Source organism: Mobula hypostoma, chromosome 27 (genome assembly GCF_963921235.1).
Source record: "Mobula hypostoma chromosome 27, sMobHyp1.1, whole genome shotgun sequence".
Classification (NCBI taxonomy): Eukaryota; Metazoa; Chordata; class Chondrichthyes; order Myliobatiformes; family Myliobatidae; genus Mobula; species Mobula hypostoma.
In genome coordinates this window covers 32073037-32092702 of record NC_086123.1, presented here as the reverse complement: position 1 = coordinate 32092702, position 19666 = coordinate 32073037, and the positions used below count along the sequence as shown (strand labels likewise).

Below are 19666 nucleotides of genomic sequence, written 5' to 3'. Positions count from 1 at the left end.
TGCCTGCGATGCCACTGCAAGTTTTTCATTTGACCTGCACATACATGTACTTGTACAGTGTAGCAGTTAGCATGACACTATTACAGCTCAAAGTGTCAGAGTTTGCAGTTCAAACCTGGCAAACTCTGTAAGAAGTATGTACGACCTCCCTGTGGAATAAGTGCGTTTTCTCCAGGTGCTTTGGGTCCAAAGACGTTATCAGTTAGTAAGCTAAATGATTAGGCTAGGGTTATACCGGGGTGCTGGGCGGTGCGGCTCAAAGGGTCGGAAGGACTGATGGATGGATGGATAACTTAACTCAACTTTGAACTTGTCTATGCTAGAATATCCCAGAACAAAATAAGTATGATTGTCTGAAAAGATCACGAGTACTGCGTTTTGTGAACATGACAGCAGAAAGACACGTGAACCCCAGGGGTGCAAATGCCTGACAGTGCCTAGAGTGGTACAATTATTTAAAAAGGATAGCAAAAACAAACTAGGTGGTCTTTCAAATGAGTACAGGAGTTGGGATGTCATGTTGAACAAGTTGATGGTGAGCCCACATGGAGTATTGTGCACAGTACCAGTCACCCAGTTATAGGAGAATATTATTAATCTGGAAAGACTGTAGAAAAAATTCACAAAGATGTTATTGGGACTTGAGGGCTTGTTTCAAGTAGAAGCTGGATAGGCTGGGACTTATTCCTCTGAAGCAGAGGAGACTGTGGGGTAACATTATAGAGGTATTTCAAATCCTTAAGGTCCAGGTGAGGTGGACAGTCAGTCTTCTTCTGATGTTAGATCCCATGATCTAAATTTAAGTTCAGCGGTGACCGCGCCTTTGCTGTTGTAGCCCCTAGACTGTGAAACAGCATTCCCCTCCCTATCAGATCTGCCCCCTCCATCGACTCTAAGTCCAGGCTCAAAACTTACTTTTATTCACTAGCATTTGAATCTTCCTGATATGGCTGATTTTTGGCTTGTGCCTAGGTTCATGTGTTCTTTATTTTGTGCCTATAAGCTGTGTGCCTTGTTGTTTATATCTGTGTTTCTTGTATTTGTGATTTTAGCTACCTGTTATGGTTTGTATAGCACTTTGGTCAATATGGGTTGTTTTTAAATGTGCTTTATAAATAAATTTAACTTGACTTGACTTGACTTAAGGGAGTCTAAAACTGAAGGATGCAGATTTAAGAAAAGGAGGAAAAATTTAAACGGGACCTAAGGGGCAGCATTTTCCACATGGTGTAATGGGTATATAGAACAAGCTGCCAGAGGAAACTGCAGAGGTGGGTACAATTAGAATGCTTAAGCGACTTTTGAAATAATTCAGTGGTAAAAAATGTTCAGAACAGAGGATCCCAATCTTTTTTTTGTCATGGATCAATACCGTTAAAGCAAGGGGTCTGTGGACCCCAGGCTGGGAACTCTTGGTTTAGAGGGATATGGGCCAAATGCAAGCAAATAGGGCTAACTTGCACAGGCAGCAGGCATCTTGTTCAGCATAGATGAGTTAGGCTGAAGGAGGTGCTTCTGTGCTATATTACTCTGACACTAAATAAGAATCCTGCTTTATGTCCACTTTCCTGAGAACACAGGAACACAAGTTGGCCATTCACCCATCCATATACATTACATTATTTAACTATATTATTTACTCCCCTTTATTCTATATCCCCGATAACCTTACCTAGAGAATATCAGTTGATAAAAATTAAATTTATCCAATATCTACAATCTTCTCTGGGTTTGGATTCTTTTTCAACTAGCCTCTCAAAGGAAGATGTCTTCCGTGATTTGACTCCTAAATTTTAAGATGATGCTCTTCAGTCTACAAACTTTTCTATCCACCAGATCAGGGTTCATCTGCTGCCTAGGTTGTCCTTCATGGAAGATTCTGCATATTTGGGAGATGTCATTGCAAATTGTTGAAGATTTGTGGAACAATTTTTTGAGAGAATAACTGTTTAGAGTACTTGACAGGATGCCATTCAAGCAAACTACTTTACCCTGGATGATGTAAAGGTTTTTTGAGAACTGATGGTGCTACAATTCTTCAGACAAGAATATTCCATCATGCTCCCGATTTCTGCCTTGTACAAGTGCGACTTCCAGCCACTCCAATGCAATCCCACCATTAGTGATATTTTTCCTCTCCTTTTCTTTCAGAGGCTGCTCACTTTGTCCACACTTCCATCCCTGCCCACCACTTGTCCCACAGCACAGTGGAGGTGCAAAACCTGAACCTTCCCACCGTCCAGGAGTCAAAGCAATCATGCCAGGTGAAGCACTAATTCATTGGCTCTTCCAGTTTCATCCATGGCATTCACTGTTCACAATGCAGCCACCAACACAAGCTAGAACAACTTTTAGGCACTTGGTAACCTTCTGGAAATAACACTGAATTCTACAACTTCAGGTAAACTGCTCCCCCGTTGTCATGCTTCTGTCTTTTTCTCACTTTTGTTTTTAATGCTTTGCTAATGGTCAGTACTCATGCTTCCCATCACCTAATCATAATCAGGTTTAATATCACTGACATATGTGGTGAAACGTTTTGCAACAGCAGTACACTGCAATACATAATAAAACTACAGTAAGAAATATATATAAAATACTAAATTAAGTAGTGCAAAAAGAGAGGGGGAAAAATTCTGAGGTAGTGTTTATGGGTTCATTATCCATTCAGAAGTCTGATTGCAGAAGTGAAAAAGCTATTCCTGAATCATTGAGTGTGTCTTCAGCCTCCTGTAATCCCTCCTTGATAGTAGCAATGAGAAGAGGGCATGCCCTGGATGCAGGAGAGGCTAGTGCCCATGATGGACCTGGCTGAGTTTACAACTTTCAGCTAATTTGTATTAACCCATCTCCATGCAGTGTTCTGTTCTGCACCCCATTCCTTCTCCCAGTTCTGCTTTGGAAACTATAAATGGCCCATTCCACCCCCCCACCCCCCCAACCCCACCCCAGTTTATTTTATTATATTTTATTTTGAGATACACTGCGGAACAGGCCCTTCCAGCCTTTTGAGCTGCGCTGCCCAGCAACCCAACAATTTAACCCTAAACTAATCACAGGACAATTTGCAATGACCAACTGGTACATCTTTGAGCTGTGGGGCAAAACTAGAAAACCTGGAGGAAGTCCACACGCACACAGAAAGGAATGTACAAATTTGCTTACAGATGTTGCCGGAACTGAACTTTGAACTCTAATGCCCAGGGCTATAATAGCATTGCGCTAACCCCTACATTACTGCGGCACCCCAGTTCTGAGTAAGTGTCACTGACTTGGAACATTGACCAGATTCGTTTTCCACACATGCTGCTTGGCTGGCTGAGTTCTCCCAGTAGTTGTTTGTGCTAGCAGACTGTTTTGGGAAACCTTACATTTTGATCAATTCAAAAGGAATCATCTGAGACAATCCAATTTTTAGACACTGCCTTTCGATATTTGGTGTTAGTAGAGCCAAAATTGGTCTTTGCAAAATTCAGATCTTTATCTCCACATGTTTAAAGAGCTTCACTTCACAATATAATGAACAAACCAGAAAGGACATCAAACCTTTAGATTCCTGTAGCAGTGCTGCAATGCTGTCCATATATGTAGGTGTCTGTCTGAGCTCCACCAGTGGGAGGAAGAACGTCTCCAAAGTGTTGTTCAAGGACTGAAGCAAAGCAAAACGAAGCCGAAGACTTTCAATTGGAACATCTAGAGACAACAAATCAGGATTATCAGCAAATGAAGTACAGAACAAAGTGAAAACATGATAGATACACACGGGCATTTGTAGTAGTTCTAGATAGTGTCTTACACACACACACACGCGTTGTTCTGGATTTCCAACATGTGCAGAATCTCATATTTAAAATTTTCTATCCACAATGACGTATCCATTAGATGTAAACATGAGGTCAGGAGGAATTTTATTCTGATGGAAGCTAAGGGATTTTGTAAATCAGGACTCAATATAAATCCGAAACGATTAACATGGGTGAGTGTGACATGGTTTTAAAAAAAAGTTTGGATAAACTGAAATTATACAAGGAATGTTGGCAGATGGGAGGTCATCTAAGCATGACTTTCAGTAACTGAGTCTGAAGCTGAGAAGTGTATAGCAGAAAATTTCATTTAAGCTTATGTTAGAGATGCACTGGTGTGGAAAAAACGATGAATTAAAAAGTTTATTTGTACACCGAATAAGAACTCAGGCTTGCAAATAATGTAGTTCAATTTGATACGGTGCCTGGAACATCTTCACAAAATTCAAAAGGTATTTTGAAGTAGTCTGAGGTATATTGGGAAGTAGTCTGACAGCTCAACCAGCAAGTAAGATTTTCATGCAACAGGTCAATGATCAATGGCTGACTTCAATCCCCACAAATACTCTAGATGCATTGAAATCAGTTTTGGAACTTCAATTGATCATGCAGAACCTTTATAATGAGGGGACGAAAAAAGATTGAAGAAATAAATTGCTCAACTTGTAAAATGCAATTCAAACAATGCTTTTAGACTTATACAAAAGTTCACCACTGCCACATCATACCAATTTTATGTAATTTACCTCTGATTTTCACTACTTGTCACTATAGGAGCAAAGTGCTGAAAATTTCCCACTTAAAATCGCAGTAATTCTGAATTTCCAAAGCTTTACAAACATGGAGAATCAGTATCTGTGTAGTGCTAGCAACATTTGTGTTGTGTACTGACCACCTACTAGGCTATTGCTAATGCCTAACAGATATAGATGTGACAATTTAACTCGACCAGCAACACAAAACCTACTTAGTAAGCATGCAATCCTTGGGTCAGGCATATCTGCCGGGTCCAGATAAACTTCATGAGGATGAAGTCGGCTTGGGGTGATGGCAAGATGGCGACAGAGACGGTTGACATATTGTACAAGTGCAACGTCCATCTCTAGAGTCCATTTTTTGCAGGATCTCTGGGCATGTCTGGTGTCAATGCAGGCACACCTGTTGGAGATAAAAAAAAGCTACTTAGACCAAAATCAAAATTAACCCAAGCTTCATCACAACTTTATATGGTTAAGTGAATTGGTAACATTCATTCAGAAATCATCTACACATCACTAATTTTTACACTGTGTCTGATGATATGCTTTAACTTTTAAAATATTCCTCCCAAAGAAACTCCACTTACCTGTCAAAGTGAAGGTCATATCCACAGGAAAGAATTGCCCGCCACACGCTTCGGATGTCTTGCTTTGACCTATCAACAACAAATTTCTGGAAACCATCTAAAGTTAAATACTTTTCCTCTGGTGCTATAGGACAAAGAAAGATTTATAGAATTAGTGTCAGCAATAGTTGCAATATCCCACGTTTGATCTTTTTGATCTGCCTCAAAAACAAAATATTTCTTGCTAAATGGAAAGTTAATTACTATGCCCAGTCTAGGAGGTTTCAAGTCCAATAATTTTTTCAAAAACTTTCCTAAAATTCATATCAGGGGCATCTGCACAATGTAGAGAAGGTGGTAATATCAGCAATTCATCTGGGAGTTTTACTGTAAGCCTAAGAAAATAATGCAGAAAAGTTACTTAAAGCAATTTTCCCCAGATTGTGAGAATGACTGAAATCAAGTCTCATTCCTGTAGTGAGTATGTTGCAAATCTAGGGAATTCTTTACTTCAAACAACTTTGGATGGTGATTTATTATTTATCATAGTCAAAATTAAATAGATTTTTCTATTATAGGGAAACCAGGCAGGAACATAGAGTTAAGGTAAAAAAAACAGCCATGAAAGGCAGAACAGGCTGACGAAGTAATAACCATGTGACCTACTCCAGATCTGTTTTCTAGAACAAGAACGGTTCTTAAAATAATGAAACTTGTCTTCTAATTGGCCAATAATAGTCATGGCAGCTACTGATTTTGTAGTAAATATAACAAAATCTGACCTACCTTCTTGTTTCTTTGCTGGTGACTTCTCAGGGTCCTTGTCCTCAGGTTTGCTGCTCTTTTCAGGTGACTTTGCTTTCACAATCGGTTTCTTCTCACTCAGTGCAGTTCTGTGACAAAATATGCTTACCATGATGAACAGGTTTTTTTCTTGGTGGTATTTTAAAATCTTTCTGACACCTTAACATAACTGGCAATGATAGCTTTCCTTTACTTTCAGCCATGTCCTTAGATTGAATGTGAACTTGGAATAAATTGAATTTTTGTCAGGAAACAACCCCTCTAATTTCTCCATCCTTCTTAAATATTTTATAACCCGAAATACTCAACAGTCAAACATGAATGGCTTTCAACTATCATTCTGTGATTCCTTTGTTTTGAGCCAAATTAGGAACAAATAAGTTAACTGTAAAACAAATTCTATACCAAGATTTGAGAAGTCGCTAATGATTGATGTGGGAATGTAATCTAGAAGCATCATTACCTTTAGTAAAGGATAAACTGGGATGAAAGAAATTGGGGAAAAAAAACCTGAAGCTACTAATGCCCAATACTGAAAAATAAAATCATTTTTGAAATATTCCTACTTTAAAAGGGATCTTAATTTTGACCAAAACCAATTTGCAATAGAAGGTATGGATAAAATTCTCAGCCTTTCATCTAGAGTTAAGTTATTTAGGGCCATAATGTACTGCATTGAGCAGTTAAGAATTATCTTTTTTTGAGGTTTACATAACATTTGTGAGCAATGATGCAGATAACTCATACAACATAGAATAGTACAGCACATTACAGGCCCTTCGGCCCACAATGTTGTGCCAACCCTCAAACCCTGCCTCCCATTTAATCCCCCACCTTAAATTCCTCCATATACCTGTCTAGTAGTCTCTTAAGCTTCACTAGTGTATCTGCCTCCACCACTGACTCAGGCAGTGTATTCCACGAACCAACCACTCTCTGAGTAAAAAACCTTCCTTTAATATCTCCCTTGAACTTCCCACCCCTTATCTTAAAGCCATGTCCTCTTGTATTGAGCAGTGGTGCCCTGGGGAAGAGGCACTGGCTATCCACTCTATCTATTCCTCTTAATATCTTGTATACCTCTATCATGTCTCCACTCATCTTCCTTCTCTCCAAAGAGTAAAGCCCTAGCTCCGTTAATCTCTGATCATAATCCATACTCTCTCAGTACTCCAAGTGTGGCCTAACCAGAGTTTTATAGAGCTGCATCATTACATCGTGACTCTTAAACTCTATCCCTCGACTTATGAAAGCTAACACCCCCAGAAGCTTTCTTAACTACCCTATCCACCTGTGAGGCAACTTTCAGGGATCTGTGGACATGTACCCCCAGATCCCTCTGCTCCTTCACACTACCAAGTATCCTGCCATTTACTTTCTACTCTGCCTTAGAGTTTGTCCTTCCAAAGTGTACCACCTCACACTTCTCCGGGTTGAACTCCATCTGCCACTTCTCAGCCCACTTCTGCATCCTATCAATGTCTCTCTGCAATCTTTAACAATCCTCTACACTATTTACACCACCACCAACCTTTGTATTGTCAGCAAACTTGCCAACCCACCCTTCTACCCCCACATTCAGGTTGTTAATAAATATCACGAAGAGTAGAGGTCCCAGAACAGATCCTTGTGGGACACCACTAGTCACATCCCTCCAATTTGAATGTACCCCCTCCACCACGACCCTCTGCCTTCTGCAGGCAAGCCAATTCTGAATCCACCTGGCCAAACTTCCCTGGATCCCATGCCTTCTGACTTTCTGAATAAGCCTACCGTATGGAACCCTGTCAAATGCCTTACTAAAATCCATATAGATCACCCTCATCTATATGCCTGGTCACCTCCTCAAAGAACTCTATCAGGCTTGTTAGACACGATCTGCCCTTTGCAAAGCAATGCTGACTGTCCCTGATCAGACCATGATTCTCTAAATGCCCAGAGATCCTATCTCTAAGAATCTTTTCCACCAGCTTTCCCACCACAGACGTAAGGCTCACTTGTCTATAATTACCCGGACTATCCCTACTACCTTTTTTGCACAAGGGGACAACATTCGACTCCCTCCAATCCTCCGGTACCACTCCCGTGGACAATGAGGACCTAAAGATCCTAGCCAGAGGCTCAGCAATCTCTTCCCTCTCATGCTGTGGCTGTGCTATTTGCATTGATATAAACACCCGCTGGACCTCACAGCATATCAATACTAAACCCAGCATTTCATGATATAAACACCCGCTGGACTTCACAGCATATCAATACTAAACCCAGCATTTCATGGTATAAACACCCGCTGGACCTCACAGCACATCAATACTAACTAAACCCAGCATTTCATGATCTAAACACCCGCTGGACTTCACAGCACATCAATACTAAACCCAGCATTTCAGGACATGGTTTATTTCCCCTCACCTCAAAAGGTGCTTTGAACAACTCAAAATCATGATTAAGAGGGGAAAACATCCTAATTAAACAGGGGAAAGACAACGAACCTGACGCTGTTCAGCACGGACCTGTCTTTGCCTGGTGGCTTGCCAATTGGTCTTTTTGTGCTGACTACTTTCCCAGGGTGCTGCTCCTTTCCTGCTTTACTGTACTTGCTCTTGTCAAATTTTGGCTTGGGTATGCCATACTTCCGCAGTATCTTGCAACAGTAGAAAAATGCATTGATTCAAATTGTACAAAGCACAGTTATTTGATGTGATTACAAACTAACTCAAAGAATTTTTACTCAATAGCATCAGGTGACATTTCAGAAACACAATGACTTTTCCTACAATATGAAGTTAATACTATAAACAAAAGTACAGATAGCAATGTGAGGAACATACTGACAATGTTATCACATAATACCAATTCATCAATCAACTGCTCACCCATGCCTCATTTGTGTTTTATCAATCATTCCGACCTGATAGTAGTACTGACTGAGTGTGACATTTATGAAGCCTCACTAAAACTGAAGTCAATAAGAAAACATTTCAATAGGTGAATTCAAACCTCACAAAAAGGGAAGATGCTTGTGTTGTTGAAACTCAATCATCCTAGTCCTAGGATATCACTATGTAGATTCCCCAGGGCAGGGTTCAATGCCTAATTATCTTCAGTTGCTCCAGAAGTGGGCATATTCACTATGAGTGCTCAATGTAAAGTTCCATCACAATTCATTAGCAAAAAGTTAAGTTTTCCCCTGCATGTCACAAGGTAACATTCAGGTACGAGTTAAGTAACAGCAAATAACAAAAGTTCCAGCCAAAACCATCTCTAAACAAAAGAGGGTCCAACCACCTATTCCTGGCATTCAGTGGCATTACCACAGCCAGGTTCCCCAACATCAACTTCCTGGATGGTCATTATTGACCAGGAACTCAAGCAGACAGCCACATAGATACTGTGGCTACAAGAGCAGGGCAAAATGCAAAATCCCCACTGACTCCCTGAAATCCCCCAGTACGACAATTCAAAGTTAAGGAGCAGCTCTTGGGATGGCACTGAGAATCAAATCCATGTATCAGGAGCTCAGGATAAATAGTAGGAGTGCAAGACATCCTGAATTATCAACTGGCCTGTTTCATCAAGCATCTCCTGCTGAATCAATGGGTGTGAACTTCCCATAGTAACCTCATCAGCCACCTCAGAATCCACAAAAATAGAGCGGACATTAGTAGCTATGAACCCTTGGAATGGTCCAAGGAGGCATATCATCTACAAAGCCCATTAGGATACTAACTCGTGTCTGTATCCAAAGATTATACCTGTGTGAGTTGATCCTCCAGAACTTTCTTTGGTGGCCGGACATTGGTGAAAAATATTTGCAACAGGTTTCCTGGTGTCTGAGAGTTGATCTGTTCTTTACTGAGGAAAATGTCAGAAACTTTGATGGGTTTGGCTGGAGCAAGGCTCAGCATCTGCTCTGAATGTATACAGCTTCGGAATATCTCTGCAAGAACATCTCGTACTCCAGGAACCACCTTATCACCTAAGAAAGAACTACAATGAACCTTTGTATTTTACCTCCACGATAGCAGAGGTTATTTCCTTTTCATTTTTCTAAAAAATAAAAATTGATTTTAAAAAAGGGCACATTTATTTGACAGTTTATGACGTACAGTAAGTATTCAACAACTAATTAAGAGGATTTGAATTGTTCATCAGCTGCCTTGAATAGAAACACGACAGCCACAGTTAGTTCCCACTAATACAAAGCATGATAAAGGCCCAGATATGGTTGAAGAATAAATATTTATCTGGACGTGGCAGAAATCTCTTCCTTTTTGTGATAGGTGAATTGGAAGTTTGCACATTCCTGAAGGGGCAGGTGGGGCATTATAATTAATGAAATCTACCAGGAAATTCTCTGGGACAGGTGCAATTATAAGCGAAAGGAAATTAGTTACTTATTATAATACAGGTGGTCATTCAGCTCACTGGGGGCAGTTCCACTTAATTAGGAACTATTGAAGACACAGAGACCATCACAAGAAGTGGGTTTCAGAGGGCACCCACAGCAAGATGCTGACAGGACCAAATAAATGTTTGATCTACATAGTCAGTCTCCATACTCCTGCACATCCAGCAATGTGGTATTGGCAATTCCATTCTTTGCCTATATTCAAAAACATAATAATAAACTTAATACCATAAATACATAGACAAAATGTTGGAGGAACTCAGCAGGCCAGGCAGCATCTATGGAAAAGAGTACAGTCGATGTTTTGGGTCAAGATCCTTTGGCAGGACCGGAGAAAAAAATGCTGAGGAGAAGATTTAAAAGGTGGGAGGGGGAGGGGAGCGAGAAACACAAGGTGATGGGTGAAACCTGGAGGGGGAGGGATGAAGTAAAGAGCTGGGAAGTAGATTGGTGAAAGAGACAGAAGGCCATGGAAGAAAGAAAAGGGGGGGAAGAGCACCAGAGACAGGCGATTGGTGGGTAATGAGATAAGCTGAGAGATGGAAAAGGGGATGGGAAATGGTGAAGGAGGGAGCAGGGGTGGGGGTCATTACTGGAAGTTCGAGAAATCGATGTTCATACCATCAGGTTGGAGGCTACCCACACAGAATATAAGGTGTTCTCCAACCTAAATGTGGCCTCATCACGACAGTGGAGGAGGCCACGGGTAGGCATATCAGAATCGGAACAGGAAGTGGAATTAAAATGAGTGGCCACCGGGAGATCCCGCATGTTTTAGCGGACAGAGCGTAGGTGCTCGACAAAGCAGTTTCCCAATTTATGTCAGGTCTCATTGATATACAGGAGGCCACAACAGGAGTACCAGACTCAGTATATGACCCCAGGCGAAGTGTCGCCTCACCTGGGAGGACTGCTTAGGGTCCTGTACGGTAGTTAGGGAGGAGGTATAGAACTTGTTCCAATTGTGAGGATAAGTCCCGGTGTGACCTTCTGTATATCAGTGAGACCCGATGTAGACTGGGTCTGGTGCTTCCGGTGCAGCCTGCTGTATATTGGTGAGTCTGACATAGATTGGGAGACTGCTTTGCTGAGTACCCATGCTCCATCCACCAGAGCAAGTGGGATCTCCCAGTGGCTACCCATTTTAATTCTACTTCCCATTCCAGTATGTCTATCCGTGGCCTCCTCCACTGTTGTGAAGAGGCCACACTTAGGTTGGAGAACACCTTATATTCCATCTGGGCAGCCTCCAACCCGATGGTATGAAAATCGATTTCTTGAACTTCCAGTAATGACCCCGACCTCCCCCCCCCACTATTTTCCATCCCCTTTTCCCTCTCTCACCTTATCTCCTTGCCCCCCTCTTCGCCTCCTTCTGGTGCTCCTCCCTCCTTTTCTTTCTTCCATGGCATTCTGTCTCTTTCACCAATCTACTTCCCAGCTCTTTACTTCATCCCTCCCCCTTCAGGTTTCACCCATCACCTTGTGTTTCTCCCTCTCCTCCCCCCAATCTTTTAAATCTACTCCCCTCCAGTCCTGCCAGAGGATCTTGGCCTGAAACGTCAACTGTACTCTGTTTCATAGATGCTACCTGGCCTGCTGAGTTCCTCCAACATTTTGTGTGTGTTGTTTGGATTTTCAGCATCTGCAGATTTTCTCTTGTTTGTGACCATAAATACATAAACAGCCAAAGAAATGTGCTGCGATTTAAGCAGTACTAATAGTTCTGAATCCATTCCAGGATACAAGTTAGCTAATTTTGTTGTATTTCCAAAAATGCTCAATGAGCAGGCCGCACCCATACAGAGTCTTGGGAAAGTGTTCAACCCCCACAACTATTTTTACATTTTACTGTCTCATTTTCTAACTTTAACACATACTTAAGTAGGGTTTTTTGTGCTAATCTACAAACCATCGTGGATCATATCAAATCAAAATAAAGATTCCAAAATCTGTCAGAAATTTATTAAAAAATTAAAAACCAAAACTGTGAAGCTGAGAAAGTACGCTAACTTTCCTCAGGTGCAATACACCATCACCACACAACTTACCCAATTTTAGTTGATGTAGAAAATTGGAGGATCACCTGTTGTTAATGAATTCATAGAATAAATACTTCCTCTCTCTGTAAGGTCCAACAGGATGGTAGATTTTCATCAGACCAAACCAAAATGAAGACAAAAGAGCATTCAAGACAAGCTAGGCAAATGATCATAGAGAGGTACAAATCTGGGGAAAGGTATAAGACTATCTCAAAGGCACTGAACATACTTTGGAGCTCAGTGCAGTCCATTGTAAAAAAAAGTGGAAAAATATGAAGCAACAGCTACTCTGCCTAGGTCAGCCCCCCCCCCACCTTTAAAGTCAGTCATTGGAGAAGAATGGCACTTGTAAGAGAGGCTACTGTGACGCTAGAAGTCAGCGGCTGCAACTGGAGGTGAAGTTCATGGCTCCACAATCTCTTTGGCCTTGCAGAAACAGGGTATTTATGGAACAGTGGCAAGGAAGAAGCCCTGGTTAAAAAAACGTATATCCTTTTGCAAAGATGAGGAAATCTGCAGATGCTGGAATTTCAAGCAACACACATAAAAATTGCTGGTGAATGCAGCAGGCCAGGCAGCATCTATAGGAAGAGGTACAGTCGACGTTTTGGGCCGAGACCCTTCGTCAGGACTAACTGAAAGAAGAGACAGTAAGAGATTTGAAAGTGGGAGGGGGAGATCCAAAATGATAGGAGAAGACAGGAGGGGGAGGGATGGAGCCAAGAGCTGGGAAGTTGATTGGCAAAAGGGATATGAGAGGATCATGGGACAGGAGGCCTAGAGAGAAAGAAAGGGGGGGGGGAAGCCCAGAGGATGGGCAAGGAGTATAGTGAGAGTGAGAGAGGGAGAAAAAGGAGAGAGAGGAGAAAAATGTTTAATAATAAATAAATAAATAACGGATGGGGTACGAAGGGGAGGTGGGACATTAATGGAAGTTAGAGAAGTCAATGTTCATGCCATCAAATTAGAGGCTACCCAGACGAAATACAAGGTGTTGTTCCTCCAACCTGAGTGCGGCCTCATCTTGACAGTAGAGGAGGCCATGGATAGACATATCCTTTTGCAAAACGTCATTTAGAAGATACTTTAATGATGTGGAAGGTCTTGTTGGATGAGACTAAAATGGAACTTTACGGTTTCAACACTAAGTGGAATGTGTGGTGTAACCAGGTAACACTATCCCTACTGCAAAGTATGGTGGAGGTAGCATCGTGCTATGGGGATGCTTTTCAGCAGCAGGGACCGGAAATCTAGTCAGGATTGATGGGAAAATGAATACTGCTAAATACAGAGAGATCCTAGATAAAATCCTGCTAGCCTCTGCCAGATAGCTTCAAATGGGTAGGAAATTCATCTTTCAGCAGGACAATGACCTGCTCATTGCCAGAGCAATCATGGAGTGGCTTCAAATGAAGAAAACTGATGTCCTTGAGTGGCCCAGTCAGAGTCCAGACCTTAGGCCAATTGAAATCTCTGGCAAGACCTCAAGATTGCTGTGCACCGCTGCTCCCCAACTAACCTGACACAGCTTGAGCAATTTTGCAAGGAGGAATGGGCAAATCTTGCACCACCACATTGTGCAAAGCTGAAAGAGACTTATCCAAAACGACTACTGGCTGTAATAGCTGTGAGAGGTGGTTCAATTAAGTATTAAGCAAAGGGGACAAATACTTTTGAACTGCCGACATTCCAGTTTTTGAATTTTTAGTTTTCCATGCTTTACAATTTTCCCTGTTTTTTGGGCTAAACTGTGAAAAACCGGTTGTTCACATAAACGGGTTGGTGGGGGCTGAATATTTTTACAAGGCACTGCAATTTGTAAACTCACTGGGTGTTTATAAACAGACCAGTTCCTTTAAAATTTAATATAAGATCTGTATTGTGCTTGAGAAAAATTTCAATTCAACCACTGTTATAGTGCAGGTTTTCATTTTGAACACGACTTTTCTTTGAGTCCCAACAAGCTAGACATTTTACTTACCTTTGATTAGTTTCTCAGTGAAATAATCTTCCAGTGCTGAACTACCCTGAGTGTCAAACAAGCTCTGATTTACAGTGGACACAGTTAAGATCTCTGTCGATATTTCGATCAGTTCATCCTCTCCCTCCAGGCTGGACAGTCCAATTAAGTCACTGCTATTGAAGAGACTGGCACGGATTTTTTCAATCTTTGCCCTGGCTCTTACCTACATTAAAAAAAAACACGAGTCAAAATATGTTATTTACAAAGCAGTATCTTGTATTTCTAATGTAGAACATTGTAAGGTACAACGGCTTTCCTGTCTTCTCTCTAAATTGTAAACTCAAGCTGTGATGTGCTACGCAAATGAATGGGGTTCCGGCTTCTCACATTATTTGCACAAAAACTGAAAGGATACACATCAGCAGCCTGTTGCATTAGGGATATTTCAGAGATGCATTTACAAACTGATCTTAAAGTCCCAAATTTATCCATCCTAGCCAAAGATACACAATAATTGAGTTCTGCGATTGTTGTCATTTCCCATAGCAACCACTTTAAGAGCCTGAATTGAGGCAGCTAAGTTCTATCAGCAAGATCAATTCTATTTGGAATTTTTCATTCCTTATAGCTGATCCTGCTTTTGATAACATTAGTAATGCCCTGAAATCTGAAATGCAACTTCATGTTAGCTGGATTTGAATCTCAGGGTTTAATGACATAAAAGTGGTTTAAGAAGGACTCCATACCTCTAGTTTTTACTACAAATGGAGTTTTAGGCTGACAGAAACAGCTGAGGTTCACTGATGTATTAACATATGGTATTATTAAATACTAAGACTCAAACTGTAGAAGATTAGTAACCACAACTACAGAAATACTGAGTGATATATTGAGGCCGTTTGAATATGGTAATCAATCCCGTGAATAGTTTTGGACTGATGTAAAATACTTGACCAAGATTACACAACAAATCTGTCAGTGATAGAGGAAACAACTGCTAGAGATGAACATGCTTCAAGTGGACTCAGAAGGTTTAAGATTGCTGGGAAAGGTTGTTTGGAATTCCTGTGTGGAATTGCAAGTTTCAAACTTTCTGTTTGCTCTTTAGCATTTTACAACAGTGCTCAATCAAAGCTCTTCATGAAATACAGCAGCAAAGTACAAACTCACAGCAATTCTCCCACAAAAGATAGGAAATTTGTCTGGTACATCCAACTGGGACTTGTACCTTTTTTGTTGGGAGGATTAGTTGCCAAAACCTCATCAGCGAATACAAAATGCTGAAGAAACTCAGCAGGCCAGGCGGCATCTATAGAAAGAAGTGCAGTTGACGTTTCCGGCCAAAACACTTTGGCAGGACTGGAGAAAAAAAGCTGAGGAGTAGATTTAAAAGGTGGAGGGAGGTGATAGGTGAAACCTGGAGGGGAAGGGGTGAAGTAAAGAGCTGGGAGGTTGATTGGTGAAAGAGACAGAAGGCCATGGAAGAAAGAAAAAGGGTGAAGGAGCACAGAGGGAGGCGACTGGCAGGCAAGGAGATGAGGTAAGAGAGGGAAAAGGGGATCAGAAATGGAGAAGGGTGGGAGGCATTACCAGAAGCTTGAGAAACTGATGTTCATGCCCATCAGGTCGGAGGCTACCCAAACGAAACATATGGTGCTGTTCCTTCAACCTAAGTGTGGCCTCATCATGACAGTGAAGGAGGCCATGGATGGACATATTGGAATGGCAATGGGAAGTGGAATTAAAATGGTGGCCACTGGGAGATCCCACTTGTTCTGGCAGACAGAGTGCAGATGCTCAGCATAGCGGTCTCCAAATCTGCATTGGGTCCCTTGTTCATTCCTCCCGCCCGGCATTTATCCTTGCAAGTGGAAAAAGTGCTACACCTTCTTCCTCACTACCATCCTGGGCCCTAAACAGTCCTTCCAGGTGAGGTGACACTTCACCTGTGAGTCTGTTGGGGTCATTTACAATGTTCAGTGCTCCCGGTGTGGCTTCCTGTACATTGGTGAAACCCAACGTAGATTGGGAGACCGCTTCGCTGAGCATCTACGCTCTGTCCGCCAGAACACATGGGATCTCCCAGTGGCCACCCATTTTGATTGCACTTGCCATTCTGATATGTCCATCCATGGCCTCCTCCACTGTTGTGATGTGGCCACACTTAGGTTGGAGGAACAGCACCTTATATTCTGTTTGGGTAGTCTCTAACCTGATGGCATGAACATCGATTTCTCAAACTTCCAGTAATGCCCCCCCAACCCACACCCCTTCTCTATTTCCCATCTCCTTTTCCTTCTCTCACCTCATCTCACCAATCAACATCCCAGCTCTTAACTTCATCCCTCCCCCTCCAGGTTTCTCTTATCACCTGGTGGTTCTCTCTTCCCTCCCCCCACCTTTTATGTCTACTCCTCAGCGTTTTTTCTCCAGTCCTGACGAAGGGTTTTGGCCCGAAACGTTGACTGCACTTTTTCCATAGATGCAGCCTGGCCTGCTGAGTTCCTCCAGCATTTGTGTGTGTTGATCAGATTTCAGCATCTGCAAATTTTCTCCTGTTCATCAGCGGATGATACTTTTAGAATTGAGGTTGTGCTTTTTCTGTTGAACAATGTTGAGGGATTTAAGTGTATGTTTCAATTTTAATATTGTATATAACTTTAAAAAGTGAAATAACAAAGATTAAAATGATTTTTTTTTGATTCTTTGCAGATAGAGATCAGAAAGGCTTCAGACAGCAAACCAACATTGGTAAAATGCAAGAATATATCTAACACGGAACTTAGCACCAAATGTGAGCTGCTTACCGTGGCATTAAGTTCAAGCCTAATCAATTGATAGACTTTGAGGTAGAGTAGGGAAGGTTGTTGGGGGTTGGGATGAGAAGTGTCAGACAGAATGAGGATGGACAATGGGAAAGGAGAGAAATAAGCATAATTTAATAATTTGCCAGATAGATCAAACATATATTTGTAGCACATATTATTTATATAAGAGTATTCTAAATTTCTTCAAAACTAAATTTACAAGGCATTAAGTATCCCGACATGGACAGGAAATGATTACCAAAGTTATTGGCTCTGACTAAGTGAAGCCAGCAGTGAACTATAGAACTGCCAGGCTTCAGCATTGCACCAGTCAGCACATTCCGAATTGACATGCCCGAGCCGATTTTCTGTTCCACAGCTGGATTTGGAATTAGTTATAGTGATGCACTTCTTTTATAACAGTAGATCCCACCATCCCATTGGAATAGGACATGAGGTCATAGGCTGATAAGTAATTATGTTTTAATTAGTAATGTCATAAGGAAAATTGAGAAGTTTATAATTTATATTCATTTTGTTTACATTTTAATGATTTGTAATTATTTAAATCTATTTCAACCTTTTACACATTACTAATTGCCAGAGTTAGAAGTTACCTGACAGTTTGAATTACCAAAAGACCATCAAGGTGGGCTGGTATTGGGGCCTTAGTTCAGAGTAAATTTTTATTACCTAAGTATATATATGTCACCATATACAATCCTGAGATTGATTTTCCTGCAGGCAAACTCATCAAATCTGTAGAATAGTAACTATAACATGATCAATGAATGATCAACCAGAGTGCAGATGACCACAAACTGTGCATATGCAAATATAAATAAATAGCAATAAATAATGTGAACATGAGATAATGAAATAAAGAGTCCTTTGGTTGTGGGAACATTTCAATGGATGGGCAAGTGAGTGCAGTTATCCCCTTTGTTCAAGAGCCTAATGGTTGAAGGTTAGTAACTGTTTTTGAACCTGGTGATGTAAGCCTTGTGCCATGAGGAGGCAGAGCTCAGGAGGACGATGGTGCCTAATGGCAACTCCTCTGCTTGCATCTTCGGAAACAGCTCTATTTCTATCTTTGATATCTCTTTTTTCCCATTCAAGGTTCTTTTGAAGACCCTGACCTGGAGTTACACGCTGACTTTGGTTCTTTGCGGAAATGGAACCCGCTCGCGGGGCCTCACAACTGGCCGCTTTTCGATATGCCAAGGACGCGGTCTGGAAGACTAGCACGCCTTGAGGGTGCTGGATTTTTGTGGCTCTGGAGGTGGGCGGATTCAAGGCCGGTGCTGCTGCCTGATGCATTGTGGGAGATGGAAGATCAGAAGCAGTGAGCTTGCTGCTGGCTATGTGCCCACAGACCCGAGTTCTTTGGGCACAGAGAGAGCTCGGAAAAAGTGATGCAACAGACTTTTAACACTATAAATCAGCGAGTTGCTTTGTTATGTCTCCCCTCTCGCTGTGAAACGGGGACACCTCTTTTTCCCTTATTAGGGAGAGAGAGAGCCTGTGGTATGGCGAATTACCAGGTGAATAAGTCATTTTTGGGGTACTACAAGTCTGTGTCTTTACTGATGCATTGCTGCACGCTTGAGTGCTTGGTGGGAGTGTGTCGATGCTTTTTTGCTGTTGGGGAGGGGAGGGGGAGCTGGGCAGGCTTTGGGGTTTAACATTTAACTGTCATTCATTCTTTGCGGCACTCCTCTGTTTTCATGGGTGTTTGTGAAGAAAAAGAATTTCAGGATGTATATTGTATACATTTCTCTGACATTAAATGTACCTATTGAAACCTATTGATGGCAGCAGTGAGGCAAACACCCAAAGCCTAGTTAGTATTCGTTATTCCCTGTGCTTCTCAGGAAGGCCGAATAAATGAGGCCAGAAAATAAATTCAAATCACAGAGATTAAAGCCATTTTAAGGATTGTGCAAGAAGCTTGGCTGGTCTTATAGAGTCCAAAGTTTTAGAAAAATAATCTCATTCAGCACAAATTGAAAAATAGTAAGAAAAATTATAAACAATTCATAAATCACATATACCTATGTTAACAATAACTATTTGTTATAAACCATAAAAAATTACTTCATTTTTCCAATTTACTATTTTGCATTTATTAATGAGATTGATTTTGAATTTTAATTTAACTAAAGTAACTATCACCAAAAATGTTATGATGTTTGTTGGATGAATTTCTATAATATAACTGTTTATCAATGGTCTAGACAGTACAACACACATCACACAAATACAAGCATGCACAAATATCAAAGAAACTTCAGTTGGTATTTTAAACTAGTTTAACAGCCTCAATTTAAGTAAACAATGTAACAATTAATCTAAAATTTTAAATTACTTTGCTACCTGGGTAACGTGTTGCAAGGCTATTTGAATCTTTCGCAGCAGGACCGCAACAGTAAATAACTTTAAAGCAGACATGAGAGAGAACTTAAAAGCCTTTAAATTATGTTTTCACCTCCTCCATTGTTCTTTCTTTGAA

The 19666-nt window shown here is 41.2% G+C and overlaps 1 protein-coding gene and 1 long non-coding RNA gene across 6 annotated transcripts in view; one reads left to right on the top strand and one right to left on the bottom strand.

Annotated features, from left to right (window-relative positions):
- The window catches only part of LOC134338343 (probable E3 ubiquitin-protein ligase HECTD4), a 291135-nt gene that overhangs the window by 28338 nt on the left and 243131 nt on the right, over positions 1 to 19666 (bottom strand). For 4 of the 5 annotated variants that reach the window (XM_063034109.1, XM_063034113.1, XM_063034110.1 and 1 more), the window contains exons 62-68: positions 14366 to 14570; positions 9687 to 9910; positions 8424 to 8575; positions 5914 to 6020; positions 5149 to 5272; positions 4771 to 4961; positions 3547 to 3693 (exon numbers count right to left, since the gene is read on the bottom strand). In XM_063034109.1, coding sequence (XP_062890179.1) covers positions 3547 to 3693; positions 4771 to 4961; positions 5149 to 5272; positions 5914 to 6020; positions 8424 to 8575; positions 9687 to 9910; positions 14366 to 14570 — 1150 coding nt within the window. The remainder of the gene's footprint in view (positions 1 to 3546; positions 3694 to 4770; positions 4962 to 5148; positions 5273 to 5913; positions 6021 to 8423; positions 8576 to 9686; positions 9911 to 14365; positions 14571 to 19666) is intronic. The other variant, XM_063034111.1, reaches the window with a different exon arrangement.
- Positions 617 to 19240, top strand: LOC134338346 (uncharacterized). Its single transcript, XR_010016213.1, has 3 exons — positions 617 to 1271; positions 17060 to 17141; positions 18274 to 19240. It is a non-coding gene; the product is annotated as an uncharacterized LOC134338346 (long non-coding RNA).